Here is a 19,113-nt window from a genome sequence, read left to right on the forward strand (position 1 = left end):
GATTCTCCTGCCTCAGCCTTCCAAGTAGCTGGGATTACAGGCATCTGCCAATACGTCCAGCTAATTTTTGGTATTTTTAGTAGAGACGGCGTTTCGCCATGTTGTCCAGGCTGTTTTGAACTCCTGACCTCAGGAGATCCACCTTCCTTGGCCCCCCCAAAGTGCTGGGATTACAGGCATAAGCCACTGAGCCTGGCCAGATTTTCATGCTTTTATGCACACCGTGGCTAAAGAGTTTGAGGTATATAATCATTTAAAGGTACGAACTATTATAATTTTACCTTTTTTTTTTTGAGACGGAGTTTTGCTCTTTTGCCCAAGCTGGAGTGCGGTGGCGCGATCTCGGTTCACTGCAACCTCCACCTCCTGGGTTCAAGCGATTCTCCTGCTTCAGCCTCCCAAGTAGCTGGTATTACAGAAGCCTGCCACCATGCCCAGCTTTTTTTTTTTTTTTTTTTTTTTTTTTGGAGATGGAGTCTCGCTCTGTTGCTCAGGCTGGAGTGCAGTGGCGCCATCTGGGCTCACTGCAAGCTCCACCTCCCAGGTTCACGCCATTCTCCTGCCTCAGCCTCCCGAGTGGCTGGGACTACAGGCGCCCGCCATCACGCCTGGCTATTTTTTTGTATTTTTAATAGAGACAGGGTTTCACCGTGTTGGCCGGGCTGATCTTGAACTCCTGACCTCGTGATCCACCCGCCTCAGCCTCCCAAAGTGCTGAGATTACAGGTGTGAGCCACCGCACCCGGCTTTACCTGACTTGAAAGGCATCACTATTTCTTGAGAATTATAGGGTGTGAAGACTTATAATACTGAAATCCTTGGCTTTGATACTTCAGACTGTTTGAACCTTGTGTTGTGGTTTCTTCTTTACCTTCTCCTTTCTTTATAATACAACATTACTTCTGGGTAATAGCAGAAACAGCCATTATCCTTCTGTTGCATTCCAAATTGCCTTTTGCCTTTTAAGGTTGAGGGCTTTTTATTTGCTTTTTGTTTTAAGAGCTTGCCGGACAAACAGTAAATGTTTGACAGAATCAGATAATAAAATAAATGGAACTGTATTATTATGTGCTGCCATTTTAACTAATACCTCAGCTATCTCGACTTCCATTACCTATCACATTATCTAGATTCTAGAATATGCTTAAGAATTAGGACAAGGGCAAAAGCCTATTCGTTCTAAACACTATAGCTTTTATTTTAAGCGTGGGAAAATGCCTTTGGCCCTCGCTGAAAATTTATTCTTTTATGTATACTTGTAACAAGCATGGTTATCAGGTTTCTGAGACTGCAGTAAAAAAGGAGACAGGTTACTCTGGGCAGGTATAGTGATAGCCCTGGTGGCTCAAAGAGAGGGAAGAGACAAGGAAAAAACCATAGAAAGCAATACATTAGTTCTGGGCCATTTAGTGGAGTAGCAAATAGCCCTTACACCTTGGAAGGTCATGATGGTTATCAAGTCATTAAAAATTATGTTTAGTATCTTCAGTTTGAAAAGGTAGAATAAAAAAATACTTTCCTGTTGTTGTTTTTTTTTTTTTTTTTGAGACGGACTCTCGCTCTGTCGCCCAGCCTGGAATGCAGTGGTGTGATCTCGGATCACGACAGTCTCCGCCTCCCAAATTCAAGTGATTCTCATGCCTTTGGCCCTCACTGAAAGCTAGGAGGCTGGGCACAGTGGCTCATGCCTGTAATCCCAGCACTTTCGGAGGCCGAGGTGGGTGGATCACCTGAGGTCAGGAGTTTGAGACCAGCCATGGTCAACATGGCGAAACCCTGTGTCTACCGAAACTACAAAAAATTAGCTGGACATGGTGGCGGGTGCCTGTAATCCCAGCTACTGGGGAGGCTGAGGCAGGAGAATCGCTTGAGCCCGGGAGGCGGAGGTTGCAGTGAGCCGAGATCATGCCATTGCACTCCAGCCTGGGCAACAAGAGTGAAGTTCTGTCTCAAGAAAAAAAGAATTTGGAAAGTAGAGAAAATTTCAGAGAAAATAAATTACACATAATACATTAAAATCTATTCTGGTTTGTCTACAACTTCAGGTAAAAAAAAAAAATCTAGAGTTTCAGTTGGTGTTTGGATGTTTTCCAAGTCATTTAAAAAAATTATTTACATATGCTATAGTATATTATACCCAGTTACAAATGCGAAAACAGAGGTTTAAGGAAATGAAGTAATTTAAATTTATGGGCCTGGCATAGTGGCTCACACCTGTAATCTGAGCACTTCGGGAGGCCAAGGTGGGCAGATCACTTGAGGCCACGCGTTTGAGACCAGCCTGGACAACATGGTGAAACCCAATCTCTACTAAAAATAAATTAGCCGAGTGTGTGGCGTGTGCCTGTAATCCTAGTTATTCGGGAGGCTGAGGCAGGAGAATCGCTTGAACCCAGGAGGCGGAGGTTGCAGTGAGCCAAGATCGCGCCACTGTACTCCAGCCTGCGTGACAGCAAAACCCTGTTTTTAAATAAATAAATTGATGTTATTTCTGTTAAATAATAGCTGAGAAAATCTGCCTTAGACTGTAGAACTGTGATGTCTAGTGCAATGGCCGCCAGCCTAATGTTGCCAGGTAAAATACAGGGTGCCTGAAATTTTGAATTTCAGATGAAAAACGAAGAATTTTTAGTATATGCATATCCCAAATATAGCATAGGACAGACTTTTGTCCAGTCTTTTTCTTTTTCTTTTTTTTTTTTTTTTACATGCCTGTGTACATGTATCTGTTTTGGGTGGGTATGGAGGTTTTTTGTTTTGTAAAATTTGGATCATGTTCTCTTTTCCTTTTGTTTAACAAGAGATCATGGGTATTGGCAATGCCAGATATTCTTTGGAAATAGCAGAAAATTCTTTCCAAATGACTTGAAATTTCAGTGCCCAGATGAATATAGTAATCTCAAAAGTTATTGAGGGCAAACTTACCTCTCCAGAATAGCATTCCCTGAGGATCCCAGAGAGCCCAGATTCCACTTAGCTTTAAACTGTGGGATTTGTGTTCCTTTTTAGGCGGGTGCCACGTCTATGTGGGCTTCGTGCTGTGGGCTGCTGAATGAAGTCATGGGAACTGGAGCTGTCAGGGGCCAGCAGTCAGGATTTGCAGGAGCCACCGGTCCATTCAGATTTACACCAAACCCTGAGTTTTCCACCTACCCACCAGCAGCTACGGAAGGGCCCAACATAGTCTGTAAAGCCTGTGGACTTTCATTTTCAGTCTTTAGAAAGAAGGTGAGTTGGATGAAATGTTATATAACAAGACACATGGGTCAGAATTCTTGATTGTAGGTTATTTTGAATAGCTAGTGAATTTTCATTTCTGTTTATAAAAATATCAAAAGCTTAGTTCCATTAGCCATTTTCCATCTAGAAAAATACTTAATTGGAGGGATTATATTACTGCTCAAGTTTTCTGACTAGACATTGTTTCTCACGTTCAGGCATCCTTTCTCCTGAACTTTGACCTGTTTGTATCATTTTATTCTCCATGATGATGTTTATTTCCTAAAGCAAGAAATTTATTAGTCTGTAGTTTTGTTCACAAATGATTTACTGTAACTATGATTCAGATTCAAGTTTCAAAAAAAATCCCGTACCTTAACTTTCAAATGAATAAATGAATGCAATAAATTAACTACTCTTTAGAGATTCAACATAAAATACTGAGCTAACAGTTATTTTCACTTAGATAGAAAGTCATTCAGAGACCTATCATATTGGTAGGCCTCCTTGCTCTCTTTGATCATTAGTTTAGTCTTTGGAAATACTTAAGGAAAAAAAATGTTAGCTTGCGGGAACAATGCAGCGACCAGAAATGACCACATCTTAGTGCCCTCTTTAAGCTTCTCTAGTGGCAAGGCTTTGATTGTGGTTAGGCTGTGTAGTTTACAGATTACTGTATTAGTGGGTCCTGTATTTTCTTGGATTGACCTTGAGAGATCAGTTGCCTTTCTCTTTCCTTCTCAGTCTGTTATGCTTTTTGTCTTCTGCTCTTTAAATGGGGGAAATTTTTCCTGTAGGAAAAGACCAAGAAGTGTGATTCTGCTTTCTGCTCTGTGTGGTTCAAGCTCTGTTTTGTTAATTACATGTTTATACCAAGGGGTGGAAAGGTTTTAATTCATTAACACAAAAGTGTGTTTTTCTTAAAGTCCTATATTAGAACTTCTGTGAATCCAGACTGCCTTGGCAATGAATATTTTGATTTTCATGGCTTTTGAAACACGAAAATACCTCTGGAAATAGTCTGGTGCCACTGCAGACTTCGCTGAAAACTAAAATTAAATTTTAATAGAAGGCAGAAAGAAAACTCATGTTTTCATAATGGTTTATATCTTGCTGTCATCAAATGCTTTTCTTTCTTCAGCATGTTTGCTGTGACTGCAAGAAGGATTTTTGCTCCGTTTGTTCAGTCTTACAAGAAAATTTCCGTAGATGTTCTACTTGTCACTTATTACAAGAGACAGCATTTCAGCGCCCTCAGTTAATGCGACTGAAGGTGAAGGACCTGCGGCAGTATCTCATTCTGAGAAATATACCCATAGATACTTGTCGTGAGAAAGAAGACTTGGTGGATCTAGTACTGTGCCATCATGGACTAGGCTCTGAGGACGACATGGACACAAGCAGTCTGAATTCTTCAAGGTCCCAGACTTCTAGCTTTTTTACACGTTCGTTTTTTTCAAACTATACAGCCCCCTCTGCTACTATGTCTTCGTTTCAGGGAGAGCTTATGGATGGAGACCAGACATCCAGATCTGGAATGCTGGCACAGGTACGAGGGGGTAACTAATTACACCCAGGGCCCAGCACGCTTACTCTTGGCCGTATATGGCAGAGCCTTTAGTGCTTGACGACTTCTGATAAACTTCAAGTCATGTGCTGGAGTGGAGCTTCCACACCCAGCTGAACTCTGCACTTGAAGGCTGTCCTGATGTATATAGTGTCTGCTGAGGTGCTAGGTGGCTCCAAAGTCTGCTGTCTGAAGGGTCCCAAAATAGCTCATCAGTCTCTTGGCCTTAGTTAATTTCTCTATCTTATACAGTTAGACACTGTTGAAATGGCTGTGAAAAAGTAGCACATACACATTTGTAGTGTTGTGTTAGTACAAGTATTTCAGTGACCACAGAAAACAATCAGTAGTGTAAGTTAGCCTAATGCCCATTTGTCTTGGTACAGTGAAATTGTTCTAATTTAGTTAATGAAAGAGCCATCTGAATTAGTGAAAAAATGTAGTTATTTACTAATTGTAATCAATAATATTGTCCCAATGAGGTCCTTGGGCATCCTGATTGAATAACATGTAAGGGCTTGTAATTAATATTTACTTGTACGTGAGTGATTCTAAACTGCTGAAAGAAATGTTTTGAACAAATTTTTTCACACTTAATTTTCTTCTCTGAAGAAGGGGGTTATTAAAAGTAGAGGAAAGCTGGATGAGGTGGTGTGAGCCTGCAGTCTGATACTTGGGAGGCTGAGGCAGGAGGATTGGTTTAGTTCAGGAGTACGAGGCTGCAGGTGTACCATGATTGCCACTGTGAATAGCCACTGTACCCCTAGCCTGGGCAACATAGCAAGACTTTTTTTTTTTTTTTTTTTTTTTTTTTTTTTTTTTTTGGAGGCAGAGTCTCACTCGGTTGCCCAGGCTGGAGTGAAGTGGCGAGATCTTAGTTCACTGCAACCTCTGCCCCGCTGGGTTCAAGCGATTCTCCTGCCTCAGCCTTCCGAGTAGCTAGGATTACACCCAGTTAATTTTTGTATTTTTAGTAGGGATGGGGTTTCACCATGTTGGTCAGGCTGGTCTTGAATACCCGACCTCAGGGTATCTACCCACCTTGGCCTAAGTGCTAAGATTACAGGCATGAGTCAACTGCGCCTGGCCAAGAGTGTCTTTTAATTAGTAAATGAATAAATGCAGAGGGAAATTTGGTCTAATTGCCTTCTAGATATAGTCCTGTGTCCTCTAATAATATTTTGGTCAGTGATAGACCACATACACAGCAGTGGTTCTGTAAGATTATAATACTATATTTTTATTGTACCTTTTTTGTGTTTAGATATGTTTAGATACACAAATACTTATTACTGTGTTATAGCTGCCTACAGTATTCAGTACACTAATGTGATGTACGGCTTTGTAGCCGGCCATGCCCTATAGCCTAGGTGTGTAGCAGGCTGTGCCATCTAGGTTTGTGGAAGTGCACTGTGATGTTCGCACAATGACAAAATCGCCTAAGGACACATTATTCAGAATGTCTCCTAGTCGTCAAGCAACACATACTGTAGTCGTAAATTAGATAAGTCCAAGCCAGGAGTTTTATTATTCTCCCAAATGAGAATTGGCATATTTATGCTGCAAACATAAGGCACACCTGACTTACATACCCCTTTTGGGTATACACCACCATTTGGGTGGTGTGGATTGTTGGATGCTACAGTATGGTGCCTGGGAATCAGTAGGGTGGAATATTTGAAATTGGGAACTGACCTAGCTTATTGGAGAGCTATTGTCAAAATATAGTCAAAATATGTGAAAGAAGGTACATAACCCAAACTGAAGAGATTTTTTTCTTCTAAAGTGTTCTGATTGAGAAATTTTAAAAACTAGAATTAGCCTCAGCCATCAGTGAAGTCTAGAAAGCCTTCGTTGGAATTAGATTGTCTAAGTACGCTGTGGTAGAACTGAGATCTTTCAAATCAGATGCCCCTGATGCTTGGGCTGACCCATCAGAGCTTTAGCTTTTTTCGTCTGCATCTTACAGGCTCCAGTTAAACTAGCCATTTGCAGGTACTTTGATAATGACACAGTGCCATCCCATATCCTTAATGGCTTTGGCATTCCATTATGGGACATTCCTGAAAGAGTGAATACTCTGGTTAGATTTTATAACTTTACACACACACAGGAATTTGTGTTTTGAGCTAACTTTATGGAAGGTAGGTTCTTCATGCAGTTTTGTAGGGCCCAACTTTTTGGAAGGGTCAGCAGCATTCTGAATCCAAAGATGTGCATTATGCTGGCTTTCTGGTCATCATGGGGAGCATCGATGACAAGGCTTTCTCTAGTGATAAATACGGATTGATTCCTGACCTAATCAGATACATTGTATAAGTGTAGGTACAAAGTGAAATCACTTCAGCAAACACAGAAGATGATGATGACGACGATGATGAGGATGATGATGACGAAGAAGAAAACGCGGAGGATCAGGTGAGGCCACCTATAAAATTTGGTTTCCCTGACATGTCAACCTGACAGGAAGGGACAGTGCCCTGCGGACTTTCTCTAGATTAGTACAGGATGTTTCTTCTGGTTTGAATGTAGGACAGTATACTGAAACACTTCTAGGACTGCTGAGATGGCTGGGAGAATATTCAGGGCCAGTGATGAGTTTGGAGTGAGGAAGGTCTGGACTTGTGGTACCAGGGCTAACAGATGCTCTGTGGTTTCAGAACCCCGGGCTCTCCAAGGAGAGAGTGAGAGCTTCGCTGTCTGACTTGTCAAGCCTTGATGATGTGGAAGGGATGAGCGTGCGCCAGCTGAAGGAAATTCTGGCTCGGAATTTTGTCAACTATTCTGGCTGTTGTGAAAAATGGGAACTGGTAGAGAAAGTAAACCGGTTATACAAAGAGAATGAAGAAAACCAAAAGTCCTGTAGGTTTATCTTTTCATTTTTTCCCTATAGTATTTTTCCTTAGGCTTTTAAAAACTGGGTTGTTTCTGTCACAATTAAGTCAAATTTATTTTTGAGAAAGCTGTGTACCATTTTACTGAGTATCAGTTAGTTACATGAGCCTGTTTATAGATCTGGAAAGTAGTAACTTCATTATGTGATGTTCATTATGGCTGTGAGACCACCACTGCCAAGTGAGTTAGAAAATTATTCAATTTGGGCTTTCTTACTATAATTAACTATTTGTTACAACCCTAATTAAATTCCTTGTCTCTGTAAAAATGCTTATTTTCTCACTAATGCCTTTGGCCGGCCAGTACCTTGGTTCTCTCAACTTTTAAATCTAACAGTAGGGGGAACATTTCCTATAGCCCAGATGTTACATAGTTCTTAGCATCAACTATTTGTAGATTTCTGTGTAAGTCACAAAAAGCTGAGGTTAAGAACTTATGAACTAGGCTGGGCGTGGTGGCTCACACCTGTAATTCTAGGACTTTGGGAGGCTGAGGCGGGAGGATCACTTGAGCCCAGGAGTTTGAGACCAGCCTGGGCAACATAGAGAGATCCCATCTCTACAAAAAAAAAAAAAATCAAACCAAAAAAACCTGGTGTGGTGGCACCAACCTGTGGTCCCAGCTACTTGGGAGGCTGAAGGGGGAGGATTGCTTGAGCCTGCAGGGAGCCATGGTCATACCACTGCACTCCAGCCTAGGTGACAGAGCAAGACTGTCTCAAAAACAAAATAAAACAGAACAAAAACTTCTGAACTATACATTGATGAAATTTAGCACAGAAATTCTTCCTCAGCTGGTAACACGATCAAGCCACAGAACATTTATGGACAAGAAAAAATAATTCAGTTGTATTTATTTATTTTTAATTGTAAAAAAAATATATATGTACTTAATATTTTTAAATTGAGACAGGGTCTCACTATGTTGCCCAGACTAGTGCTGAACTAGGCGTGGGCCACCATGCCTGGCCCTCAGTGGTGTTCAAATTAACAAATCTTATGTTCCTATCTAGCTTAAACAGCCCACCCATCATTAACTTTTATCATCTTGAGTTTTCTCCTTTAAAAGCTGGTTATAATACAGCATTTGTTGATGAACAGGTTTATGCACAGAATATGCACAAAATATTTTGGCAATCCTACTTCTAAGATGACGTCACAATGGTAGATGCAGAAATCTTCATCCTCAGAGCTTTCAGAGGTCCTAGGCTGCTGGCTGGGAAATGGTTTTCTGGCAGTGAGGGGAGAAGTCAGTTGACTTCATAAATGTAAATAGCAACTATGTATAGTGCACAACGATAATGCCACTCCCACCCTTAAGTAGTTTATGGTGTAGGATATAACATGGTTGTTATTATGACAGCATGGTTTCCAGTGTCTTTCTCCATTAACTCACTGCATAATCTAACCCTAGTTCAATCTCTGGCTTGGGTGGAACACACATTTTGTTTTGAGCACAGCTGGCATCTTTCCTAGCTTGACTGGCTCCAAGTCACTACCAAGATTGTTCCCATATCCCTGACAAGACACTGGCTCCTCTGCTTTCCTAAGTTCTAAAGAGTGGGAAGGAACCCTCCACACAGAAGGGGAGACCAAGGCCCACTCTGATTTCATCTTGAGTTGCCTAGTGCCTTCTCCATTGGCATATCTGCCATCTCATCCCATAGATCCTTTCTCCCCAGGTCCGCACCAGTAGTCATGAGCCATGAACTAAGACCCCAGATCACAAGAATCTCTTCCCATGAATGGCAGTAAAACATTTCTCTTAAATCGAGAGACTAGTGACCTTTCAAGCTTGAATTCCTGTTCTGTTCCAACTATTCATGATTCCCTTTGATCTCCTCTGACCTGTAGAAAGGGAAGCACCCAAATCCATAGCCCTATGGCCAAATCTCAGGCTGGGGTTAACTTTTTTTAACTTATTCATCATCTTTCTTATTCACAGACTGGATTTTCTCAGATGTAAAGGTGGGCCAAGAGCCAAGACGGCCCATCTTTTTCAAGTTAGACTTCAGCAGGGCCAAGAAGACAGATGGCTTGAGATGATTCTAAGGCTAGGGAGGGAAGGATGCACAATTATTCCTAACTTTCCTAAGAGGGGAACTAAGGCTCCTTTTCCTATTGAGATGAGGCTCCAGAGACTGTGATGTTCCCAGGGATACAAAGCTGGGGCAACTGAGTTAAATTCCAATAGCATCCTGACTCCAAAGCCCATCTGCAGAAGACCAGCTGAGGGTTTCTTTTTCTAGTTACAGAAGTAATATATCCCTATCACAGACATCTTGAATTAGACAAAGATATAAAATAGAAATACATAGCTAACACTTGTTGGGTACTTCAAGCATTTTATTCTTTACAAAACCCTGAGGTGTAGCTTTTATCATTGCCATTTCTAGTGGAGAGAACCAAAGTGCAGAGAAGTTGGGATTATTTCTTGTACAACACTGGGGTGGCATTGGGCCTGCAGTGGTCATTCAGCAGGTGGCTGCTCAGCTTCGGATCGGGAGGGTGGCTGGCTGGCTGGCCATGCCCGAAGCTGAGGCCTTAGCTCTCTGTTGCCTTTCAGATGGCGAGCGGCTGCAGCTGCAGGATGAGGAAGACGACAGCCTGTGTCGCATCTGCATGGATGCCGTCATCGACTGTGTCCTACTGGAGTGTGGGCACATGGTTACCTGCACCAAGTGCGGCAAGCGCATGAGTGAGTGTCCCATCTGCCGGCAGTATGTGGTGCGAGCCGTGCACGTGTTCAAGTCCTGAAACAGGCTCCCCTCACCAGGACAGTCACCCCCAAACTTGACCCCAAACATTTCAGTGCACAGAAGGGACTAGAAACTTACTGTTCAAAGGCTGAAGCTATGTTTAAACATTATTTTCACTACTAAGGGGACAGAAAGATCCATCCTGAGTTGTGGAAACATTGGTCCATGCCATGAGCCTGTCTGCCTGTCGACACGTGAGCTTCCCAGGCTCAGCTGGGCTTTCTCACGCATCCCGTGAACACTCATTGAAGTCAGCCTGTTTGCACCATGTGGGCATCAGCCACTGCTGTCTTGGGAGGACACTTATCCTGTTCTCTTATTTCCCCTTCATCCTATTTTTAACTTAAACTGCTCAGATGTTTGAAACTTCTGTCCTCTTTGGATGAGATCAGTGTCCACAAGTGGCCGACATGGAACATGCCAAGCAGTGGCTCCTCTGAACGTTCACTTTATTAGTCATGTATATTTTAAATGCTAACATTTGATGAATGTAAGTTTCCACATTGTTGCTGTTTCTGCATTTAAACATAATTGGGAACAACTGACATTCTCTAGTCGACTGCCAGGGCCTTAGACTCCACATGTCCATTTTTGTTCAGGTATAGCTTTTTATAGCAAGGGCTGCATCTAGCTTCTTTTATTAGAAGTGTGTGTGCTAAATTCCTTATTAATGTGTAATCAGTTTACACTGTTTTGTATAGTGAAGGTGTATTTTCAGTGCTACCCGCTAGCTGATTTTAACTTTAGGAATAAAATTAGTTTTAACAGCTTTGGTTTACATTGTCTTGGTCAGTTTCTGAATCAGGTGCCCTGGCCTAGCACCCCTCTTCAGAAGAGATGGTGGTGGGAGCACCTTCAAAGATGTCACATGGGGGCCGGGTGCAGTGGCTCACGCCTGTAATCTTAGCACCTTGTGAGGTTGAGGCTGGAGGAATGCTTGAGCTCACGAGTTCAAGACTAGCTTGGACAACATGGCGAAACCCCGTCTTTGGAAAAAATATGAAAAAATTAGCCAGGTGTGGTAGTCCCAGCTACTCAGGAGGATGGCTTGAGCCTTGGGTGTGGAGGTTACAGTGAACCAAGATCACGCCACTGAAATCCAACTTGGGTAACAGAGCCAGACCTTGTCTCAAAAAAAAAAAGAAAAAAGAAAAAAACAATGCCACATGAGCAACAGTGCTTACATTTCCCGCTTGCTTATCAGTAAGGTTAACTGCTGATGTGCTGTTTCTTGTGTCCAGGTATTGCACTAGGTGCTGTAGTTGCCTCTGCAGTCCTCAAAGCAACCTTCTGAAATAAACATTGCTTTGCTTCTCTAACCTCTGAGAAGTTAGACTTGTCTAAAACCTCATGGTTAAAAAGTGGCTATGCAGAATTTGAACCTAGCTGTGATGCCAGAGTTGCTTTTAACCCTTCCAGTACCACATAAGAAATGAGAAACTTGGGCCAGGTGCGGTGGCTCATGCCTGTAATCCTAGCACTTTGGGAGGCTGAGGCGGGTGGATCATGAGGTCAAGAGTTCGAGATCTGCCTGGCCAACATGGTGAAACCGTCTCTACTAAAAATACAAAAATTAGCTGGGCATGGTGGTGGGTGCCTGTAATCCCAACTACTCGGGAGGCTGAGGCAGGAGAATCGCTTGAAACTGGAAGGCGGAGGTTGCAGTGAGCCAAGATCGCGCCATTGCACTCCAGGCTGGGCGACGAGCGAAACTCCGTCTCAAAAAAAAAAAAAAAAAAAAAGAGGAACTTGGGATATTATGCAAAAATGTTGTGAAATCTCTTTTAGGTCCAACTTGACTTGACTCAGGATGGTTGAGTTGAGACCAACTGTGATTTCAGTGCAGCTGGGAGTGGCCACTTCTCAGAGTCTGTTATCTCCTGACTCTGCAGTGAGTAACACACATGGCCTTGGGTGCTCAGAATCTACTAGTCCATCAACAGAGCTGAAAATACCTGTGAACACCAGGAGGCAGATGCCCCTGTGCTGTGAGCAGAAAGTCTGTATGGCTAATAGTAAAGAAAAAATTTTTCTGCTTTTGAAGATCAAAGCATGTAAATCAAGGCCTCCTACTTGTTTGTCTGCAACCACAATTAGTAGTAACTGGCTTGAGCAGGTCATGGCTTCCCTTTAGAAGCAGCATAAGTTGCCAGAGTTTTGTGGGCACTTGTGCTTTTTGTGTAAACTTTTTTTTTTTTTTTTTTGAGACGGAGTCTCGCTCTGTCACCCAGGCCGGAGTGCAGTGGCGCGATCTCAGCTCCCTGCAAGTTCCACCTCCTGGGTTCATGCCATTCTCCTGCCTCAGCCTCCCAAGTAGCTGGGACTATAGGTGCCCGCCACCATGCCCGGCTAATTTTTCTGTATATTTAGTAGAGACGGGGTTTCACTGTTAGCCAGGATGGTCTCGATCTCCTGACCTCATGATCCACCCACCTCAGCCTCCCAAAGTAACCTTTTCTTTTTTTTTTTTTTTTTTTTTGAGATGGAGTTTCGCTCTTGTTGCCCAGGCTGGAGTGCAATGGTGTGATCTCGGCTCATCGCAACCTCTGCCTCCCAGGTTCACGCGATTCTCCTGCCTCAGCCTCCCGAGTAGCTGGGATTACAGGCATGCGCCACCATGCCCGGCTAATTTTGTATTTTTAGTAGAGACAGGGTTTCTCCATGTTGGTCAGGCTGGTCTCGAACTCCCAACCTGAGGTAATCCGCCTGTCTCAGCCTCCCAAAGTACTGGGATTACAAGTGTGAGCCACCACGCCCGGCTCCAAAGTAACCTTTTCATGAGACTGGAAATTTTAACATTTCCTCCAAATTGGTAACTTGGTGGTGGCAAGTCTTTAAATCTAGGCCATAGAAGCTAAGCAGTAGGTGCTGGTTTTGTCTAAACTTAAAGTCAAAAATTCAGATTTATACAGTCTTAGCTTAAAGCAGTTTAATGTTTACTCTTAGATTTGTGTATTGAGTTTTAGTGGCTTCTTTATAGAAAGAGTACAAAATGCTTGGTGGATTTTTTAGATAGTAGTTTGAAGTAACCCTGGTTTATTAGCCAGACAACAGAAATGTCAGACAACAGAAATGTTTAGTGTAACAGGCTTGATACTTGGAAATTGGCTTGTTTGGCAGAGGGCAAGCATTTCCCTCTGGAGTCTGAATTTTTAAACTGGCATGCCTTTCTACCCACCCCTCCCCCTTTGTTTTTAAAGACAAAGTCTTGCTGTTGCCCACCCAGGCAGAGTACAGTGGCACATGATCATAGCTCACTACAGTCTTAACTTCTGGGCTCAAGCAGTCCTCCTGCCTCAGCCTCCCCAGGAGCTGGCATATAATGCGTACCACCATGCCTGGATAATTTTAAACAAAAAAAATTTTTTTTTTTTTTTGAGACAGAGTCTTGCTCTGTTGCCCAGGCTGAAGTTCAATGGTGCAGTCTTGGCTTACTGCAACCTCTGCTTCCCAGGTTCAAGTGATTCTTCTGCCTTTTCCTCCTGAGTAGCTGGGGTCACAGGTGCATACTACCACTCCCAGCTAATTGTGTATTTTTAATAGAGACAGGGTTTTACCATGTTGGCCAGGCTGGTCTCGAACTCCTGACCTCGGGTGATCTGCCTGCCTCGGCCTCTCAAAGTGCTGGGGTTACAGGTATGAGCCACTGCACCCAGCCCCATGCTGCTTTAAGTAAATTTTTTAGATAGGTCATGTCATATGGGTAAGTCTGCAGTGGAATACAGTGAAGTGTCTTTATCCCATCTTCAGAATATGAAAGGATGTCATTTAGGTGCCATGGTGTCCTTTGTAAACATCAGATTCCCTAGAGGAAGGGACAGAGCCTCTTTTCTAGGTTCCTAAGCTGTGATTTGACACAGCAAACATTCCCTTGGGTTTATGGTCCTTTCATTACTTCATCAGACATGGTGTGTAGGCTCAGAGTAGTTGCTTGTAGCATTTAGCCTCAGCTGGCCTCATCTTTGGCTCATTTTAAAAATAAAAGAGGCTGCGGACGGTGGCTCATCCCTGTAATCCCAGCACTTTAGGAGGCTGAGACCAGCAGATCACCTGAGGTCAGGAGTTCGAGACCAGCCCGGCCAACATGGTGGGTGAAACCCCATCTCTACTAAAAATACAAAAATTAACTGGGCATGGTGGCAGGCACCTGTAGTCCCAACTGTTCGGGAGGCTGAGGCAGGAGAACTGCTTGAACCTGGGAGGCAGAGATTACAGTGAGCTGAGATCACACCACTGCACTCCAGCCTGGACAAGAGGGAGACTCTGTCTCAAAATAAAATAAAATAGGTCTGTACAGAGACCATGGATGTGTACTGAAGTACAATCTTACTGGATTGTTCAGTACTCTTGGGGGAGTTTATGGCCACTGTACTATACAGTGGCCTCTCCTGAAACGAGATCTGCTGTGTCTCTGCTGTATTGCACATCCCTGTGGTGGCTCGGATCCCCAGCCCTGGCAGCCCCTCCCTAGCAGACCTGTGTGCTCCAGGAATGCTTAGAGGAGAAACACTGCCTTCTAACCCTGAGCCCTACCTTCCCTTAACCAGTCCTGGTTGCAGCCACAAATCTGTCTTGGCTACTAATGAGTGACTACGGGAGCCGTTCACCAGAAAACAATGATTAACCTTAAAGCAATTCTTAAGGAAGAGGATGACTTTACTGGATATCAGGGTAGCTATATTATTAATGTTTGGAGGTTTGGAGAACTCAGGCTGTCAAGAAAACAAGCATTACCATTCATGAGGACACTGCATTTTAAACAATCAGGCTTACAAAAGAAAGTCACATTTTTATAAACCATGGAGTGAAGTAGATTCCTGAGTTGAATTCTGGGGTACAGTGGCTTCAAGTGTCTTTAGATTGAGTCAACAAGGGTCTGTGGATTTAAATTAACAGGAGACATGTATCTAGATGAGAGCTTTCTCTTTTTTTTTTTAAATGGAGTCTCGCTGTCGCCAGGCTGGAGTATAATGGTGCAATCTCAGCTCACTGCAACCTCTGCGTCCTGGTTTCAAGCGATTCTCCTGTCAGCCTCCTGAGTAGCTGGGACTACAGGCATGCACCACCACTCCTGGCTAATTTTTGTATTTTTAGTAGAGATGGGGTTTCACCATATTGGTCAGGTTGGTCTTGAGCTCCTGACCTCAGGTGATCCCTCCCAAAGTGCTGGATCCACTCCACCTGGCCTTGTCTCATTTTAATTAAAACTGTTTTGCCATAGTAAAAATAAAAGGGACAAATAGAAAACTCAGCCATCAGCAGGAAAGGCCTCTTCCACAGGGGCAACATCTTACATTGCTCTTATCAATCACTGAGGAAGGAGGTTGGTTACTGTCTCCATCTTCAGATTCACTAGAGCAGCTGTTTCTGTATGTGAATATGACATTGCCAGCAGGGTCCTGTCTTTAAAAAAAAATTCTGTAATCTAAAATTACTTCTCACTGGTTTCTGCATCTGCTACTTGGGGAAGCCACCTCATGACCAAGTGTTTCCTACAGCCACCATGGCCCAAGGCTACCTGTACAGGATGCAGCCTCCTGCATTTGCTCCCACTGTCTCCCAAATCTGGCAAACTTTTAGGCAACGGTAATGGCAAGTAGCCATGGAATTAATTCTGTGTGGTAAGAGGCACACAGACAGATGAGCAACTCTTCTCCTTAAAGAAGTCTGTGTCTAATTCCTACACGTGGCCGTTGTCAGAGCATAGCTCTTTCCCGTTACCTTTACTAGCCAGAAACAGCTTTCTTTCTTTCTGAAGAAAAAAGAGTGACGCACCACAGGGTACATCAGATGAATCAGAAATTACATTGTTTGGACCTCAAAACAGTGTTTACTGACTCTGGGCTTAAACTTCTAGTCCACTCCTAGAACAAAAACCCTCAAAGTTCAAGAGTGGTTTTTTTTGTACAATTGTTTATACAAATTCAACAAAGGTAAAATCGCATCAGGGAAGGTCTAGGAAACACCACCTTACAACAATGGCACTTATAAATGCAGAACTTTACAACTAGGAAATAGCCATGTTACAAACCTAAATGAGAACTCAACTCACACTTCAGAGGAGAGAAAAAAGCAAAAGAAAGGCTATGTGGGAGCACTTATTCTACGTCTTGACTCACTGTATAAATTAGATCTATGTAAGTACAAGAGCTCATGCTGGAGCAGACCCTCCTGAGTGCAAAGGCTGAAGTTGAAATTTTAAAATTTGAGAAAAGTGAATTCTCTACAGAGGAAACTTGGCAGAGTATCTTACTTCGACTATAATTTACATCTATCCACAACATGCTCATGTAACTCTTGAGGTACAAAGCAGACTCTCAACTTCCAGTTAAACATGCTTTTAAGTGGAAGGTCTTAGCCTACTTTGTTAGATCTGGGCACATTTGTAGATAGGTTGTGTCGATGAAGTACACGTTAAATTCTCTCCTACCTTAAGGAAATCAGGAAAATTGGCAATCTCAAAACAATAAAAACACTGGTATGCATTCAAACCTTGCATAAATAACTTTTAAACAATTTGTACAAAAATAGTTCTGCATAATGTAAGATGTAACAAAACCAACCAACCAACCAAAAAAAAGTGTCAAGACGGCAGCAGATGTGGTGTGTGGTCCACTTTATGTCAACACCCAAAACCTCGGTGTTGCAAGGAATGAAGTGTCCAAAACACCACTCCCACTAACAGAAACTCCTAAGCTCACGCTTCAGTATGAGAATTTCTCCGAAGTCCACCCTCCTCTCCGACAGGAATGTCTTCTTGTAAAGGCCGCCTTAGAAATGGTCCAGAAAGCAGTGCAGTTACGATTTAGAAAGACCAAGAAAGTGTCGGCTCACTCATCCCCCAAATGGGTGGTTGAACAGCTTCTCCCTTGGAAAGACTTGCAAAATGGAATTGCGTTGTGGTCTGTTGTCCCACGTTCCAAATGGAAAATAAAAGCCCTCATTTTTGTAAAGTCTCTCCCCTCCCAGAGCCCACCCCGTATTTACATACTTGTCCTTGGACTAACTCAGTTTTTGCAGGAGTTTTTCTTCTACTTGCCCAAACTGGACACTCACAGACATCTCGGCTATGAACTGCTCACAGCCTTCCTTGGTGACTTGCTTGCAGTACCTCAGGTCAATATGACAGATGTTTCCACAGCGTTTGAAGAAGGACAGGCACTGATCAGTGACCTTATTGCAGTCTGCAGAGAAGAAATAAATAGTAATGTGAGGTGTGAAGGCCAGGAGCCAGAAGGTCCCCCCCAGACCCAGGCGCTCAGCAGTGGGGACAGGTCAGAGCTCTACATATTCCAGCTCCTGCTGTGCTGCACTAAATAAAATGTTATTTGCTTAAAATCTCTTCAAACGGGGAAGGGTTTCACCCACCAGGTATAAAGGTTAATATATGCCTCAAAAGCATTCAGATAACCACGTGAAAATCACTTCTAATTTACCACACAGCTGCCTCTATACGTGCGTATGCTCATGTAAGTAGTTCTATGTGCTTTTACAACGACAGGCTCACACACCATGTCGAGAAGCTTGCTTTTCTCATCTAACATGTTGTTGATGAGTACTGCTCTGTGTCTATTACTGTGCATTTATCTGCCTCCTCCCTTCAGATAAATTCCCAGAGGGGCATCGCCGGGTCACAGAACATCCCTAAGGGCATCTTGGGATCATTTTTGCTTTTGCAGGCCCCAGTGCTTTGGAGCAATTCACAGCATGAGGGACAGCTGTTTGGCCCTAACCCCAGGACTGAACGTGTGCCAGCAGCCTAGGCACCAGACCAACATGCCCTTCTAGCAAAAGCAGAATTCAGACTTCATCACACCCTCATCTGCAGACACACCCTTTGTGCTTTTCTTTTTTCTTTTTCTTTTTTTTTTTGAGACAGAGTCTTGCTCTTGTCACCCAGGCTGGAGTGCAATGGCGCAATCTCGGCTCACTGCAACCTCTGCCTCCCAGGTTTAAGTGATTCTCCTGCCTCAGCCTCCTGAGTACAGGCGTGTGCCACTATGCGCGACTTTTTTTTTTTTGTATTTTTAGTAGAAACTGGGTTCCACCATGTTGTCCAGGATGGCCTCAAACTCCTGACCTCATGTGATCCGCCCGCCTCAGCCTCCCAAAGTGCTGGGATTACAGGCTTGAGCTACTGTGCCTGGCCTCAATGGTATTACATTTGTGACCTTTGCTAATCATCCTTAGTATCAACACTTTCATTTCTTTATTAAATTGAGTGGGAATAAAAATACTAAGGGCAAACCGCAATCATGCATACAATGCCTGTGCTATCTACGTTATCAAAATCCCTGCAGGCGAGGAGGTGGTGTGAAGTAGTAAAGTCAGAGCACCACATGCGCCACCAAACTGACTTCCTTTATACAGCCAGTCCTTTCAGACAGTGGCCTCCACATCAGCACAGAATCTTCAAACAGATGCTCACCAATTTGTGAACCTGGAGCAGTAGTGCTGGAAAGCTGTCTATATACACATAGGCGTTCACAAGTGAAGGCGCTGCTTTTAGACTGAAGATGGGAAAACGAGAGATGCTTCAACAGATAACTCAGTTTTTCATGGGTTTTTTTTTCTTTTTTTTTTTGGAGACGGAGTTTTGCTCTTGTTGCCCAGGCTGGAATGCAGTGGCGTGACCTCGGCTCACTGCAACCTTCCCTTCCCAGGTTCAAGCGAT

At 43.3% G+C, this 19,113-nt stretch overlaps 2 protein-coding genes across 29 annotated transcripts in view; one reads left to right on the forward strand and one right to left on the reverse strand.

Moving 5' to 3' along the window:
• The window catches only part of RNF34 (ring finger protein 34), a 34,938-nt gene extending 23,730 nt beyond the window's left edge, over positions 1-11,208 (forward strand). For 7 of the 10 annotated variants that reach the window (XM_063614706.1, XM_055236937.2, XM_063614709.1 and 4 more), the window contains 5 exons: positions 3,010-3,228; positions 4,361-4,768; positions 7,112-7,204; positions 7,447-7,648; positions 10,247-11,208. In XM_063614706.1, coding sequence (XP_063470776.1) covers positions 3,010-3,228; positions 4,361-4,768; positions 7,112-7,204; positions 7,447-7,648; positions 10,247-10,437 — 1,113 coding nt within the window. In that variant the 3' untranslated portion in view covers positions 10,438-11,208. The remainder of the gene's footprint in view (positions 1-3,009; positions 3,229-4,360; positions 4,769-7,111; positions 7,205-7,446; positions 7,649-10,246) is intronic. The other 3 variants (XM_063614713.1, XM_063614712.1, XM_063614714.1) reach the window with 2 other exon arrangements.
• A 3,866-nt stretch (positions 11,209-15,074) lies between these two features.
• KDM2B (lysine demethylase 2B) overlaps positions 15,075-19,113 on the reverse strand; it is a 159,243-nt gene continuing 155,204 nt past the window's right edge. For 16 of the 19 annotated variants that reach the window (XM_063614629.1, XM_063614634.1, XM_063614628.1 and 13 more), the window contains one exon: positions 15,075-17,623. In XM_063614629.1, the coding sequence (XP_063470699.1) occupies positions 17,442-17,623 (182 nt within the window). In that variant the 3' untranslated portion in view covers positions 15,075-17,441. The remainder of the gene's footprint in view (positions 17,624-19,113) is intronic. The other 3 variants (XM_063614630.1, XM_063614636.1, XM_063614633.1) reach the window with 1 other exon arrangement.

This window comes from Symphalangus syndactylus, chromosome 13 (genome assembly GCF_028878055.3).
Source record: "Symphalangus syndactylus isolate Jambi chromosome 13, NHGRI_mSymSyn1-v2.1_pri, whole genome shotgun sequence".
In the NCBI taxonomy this organism is placed as follows: Eukaryota; Metazoa; Chordata; class Mammalia; order Primates; family Hylobatidae; genus Symphalangus; species Symphalangus syndactylus.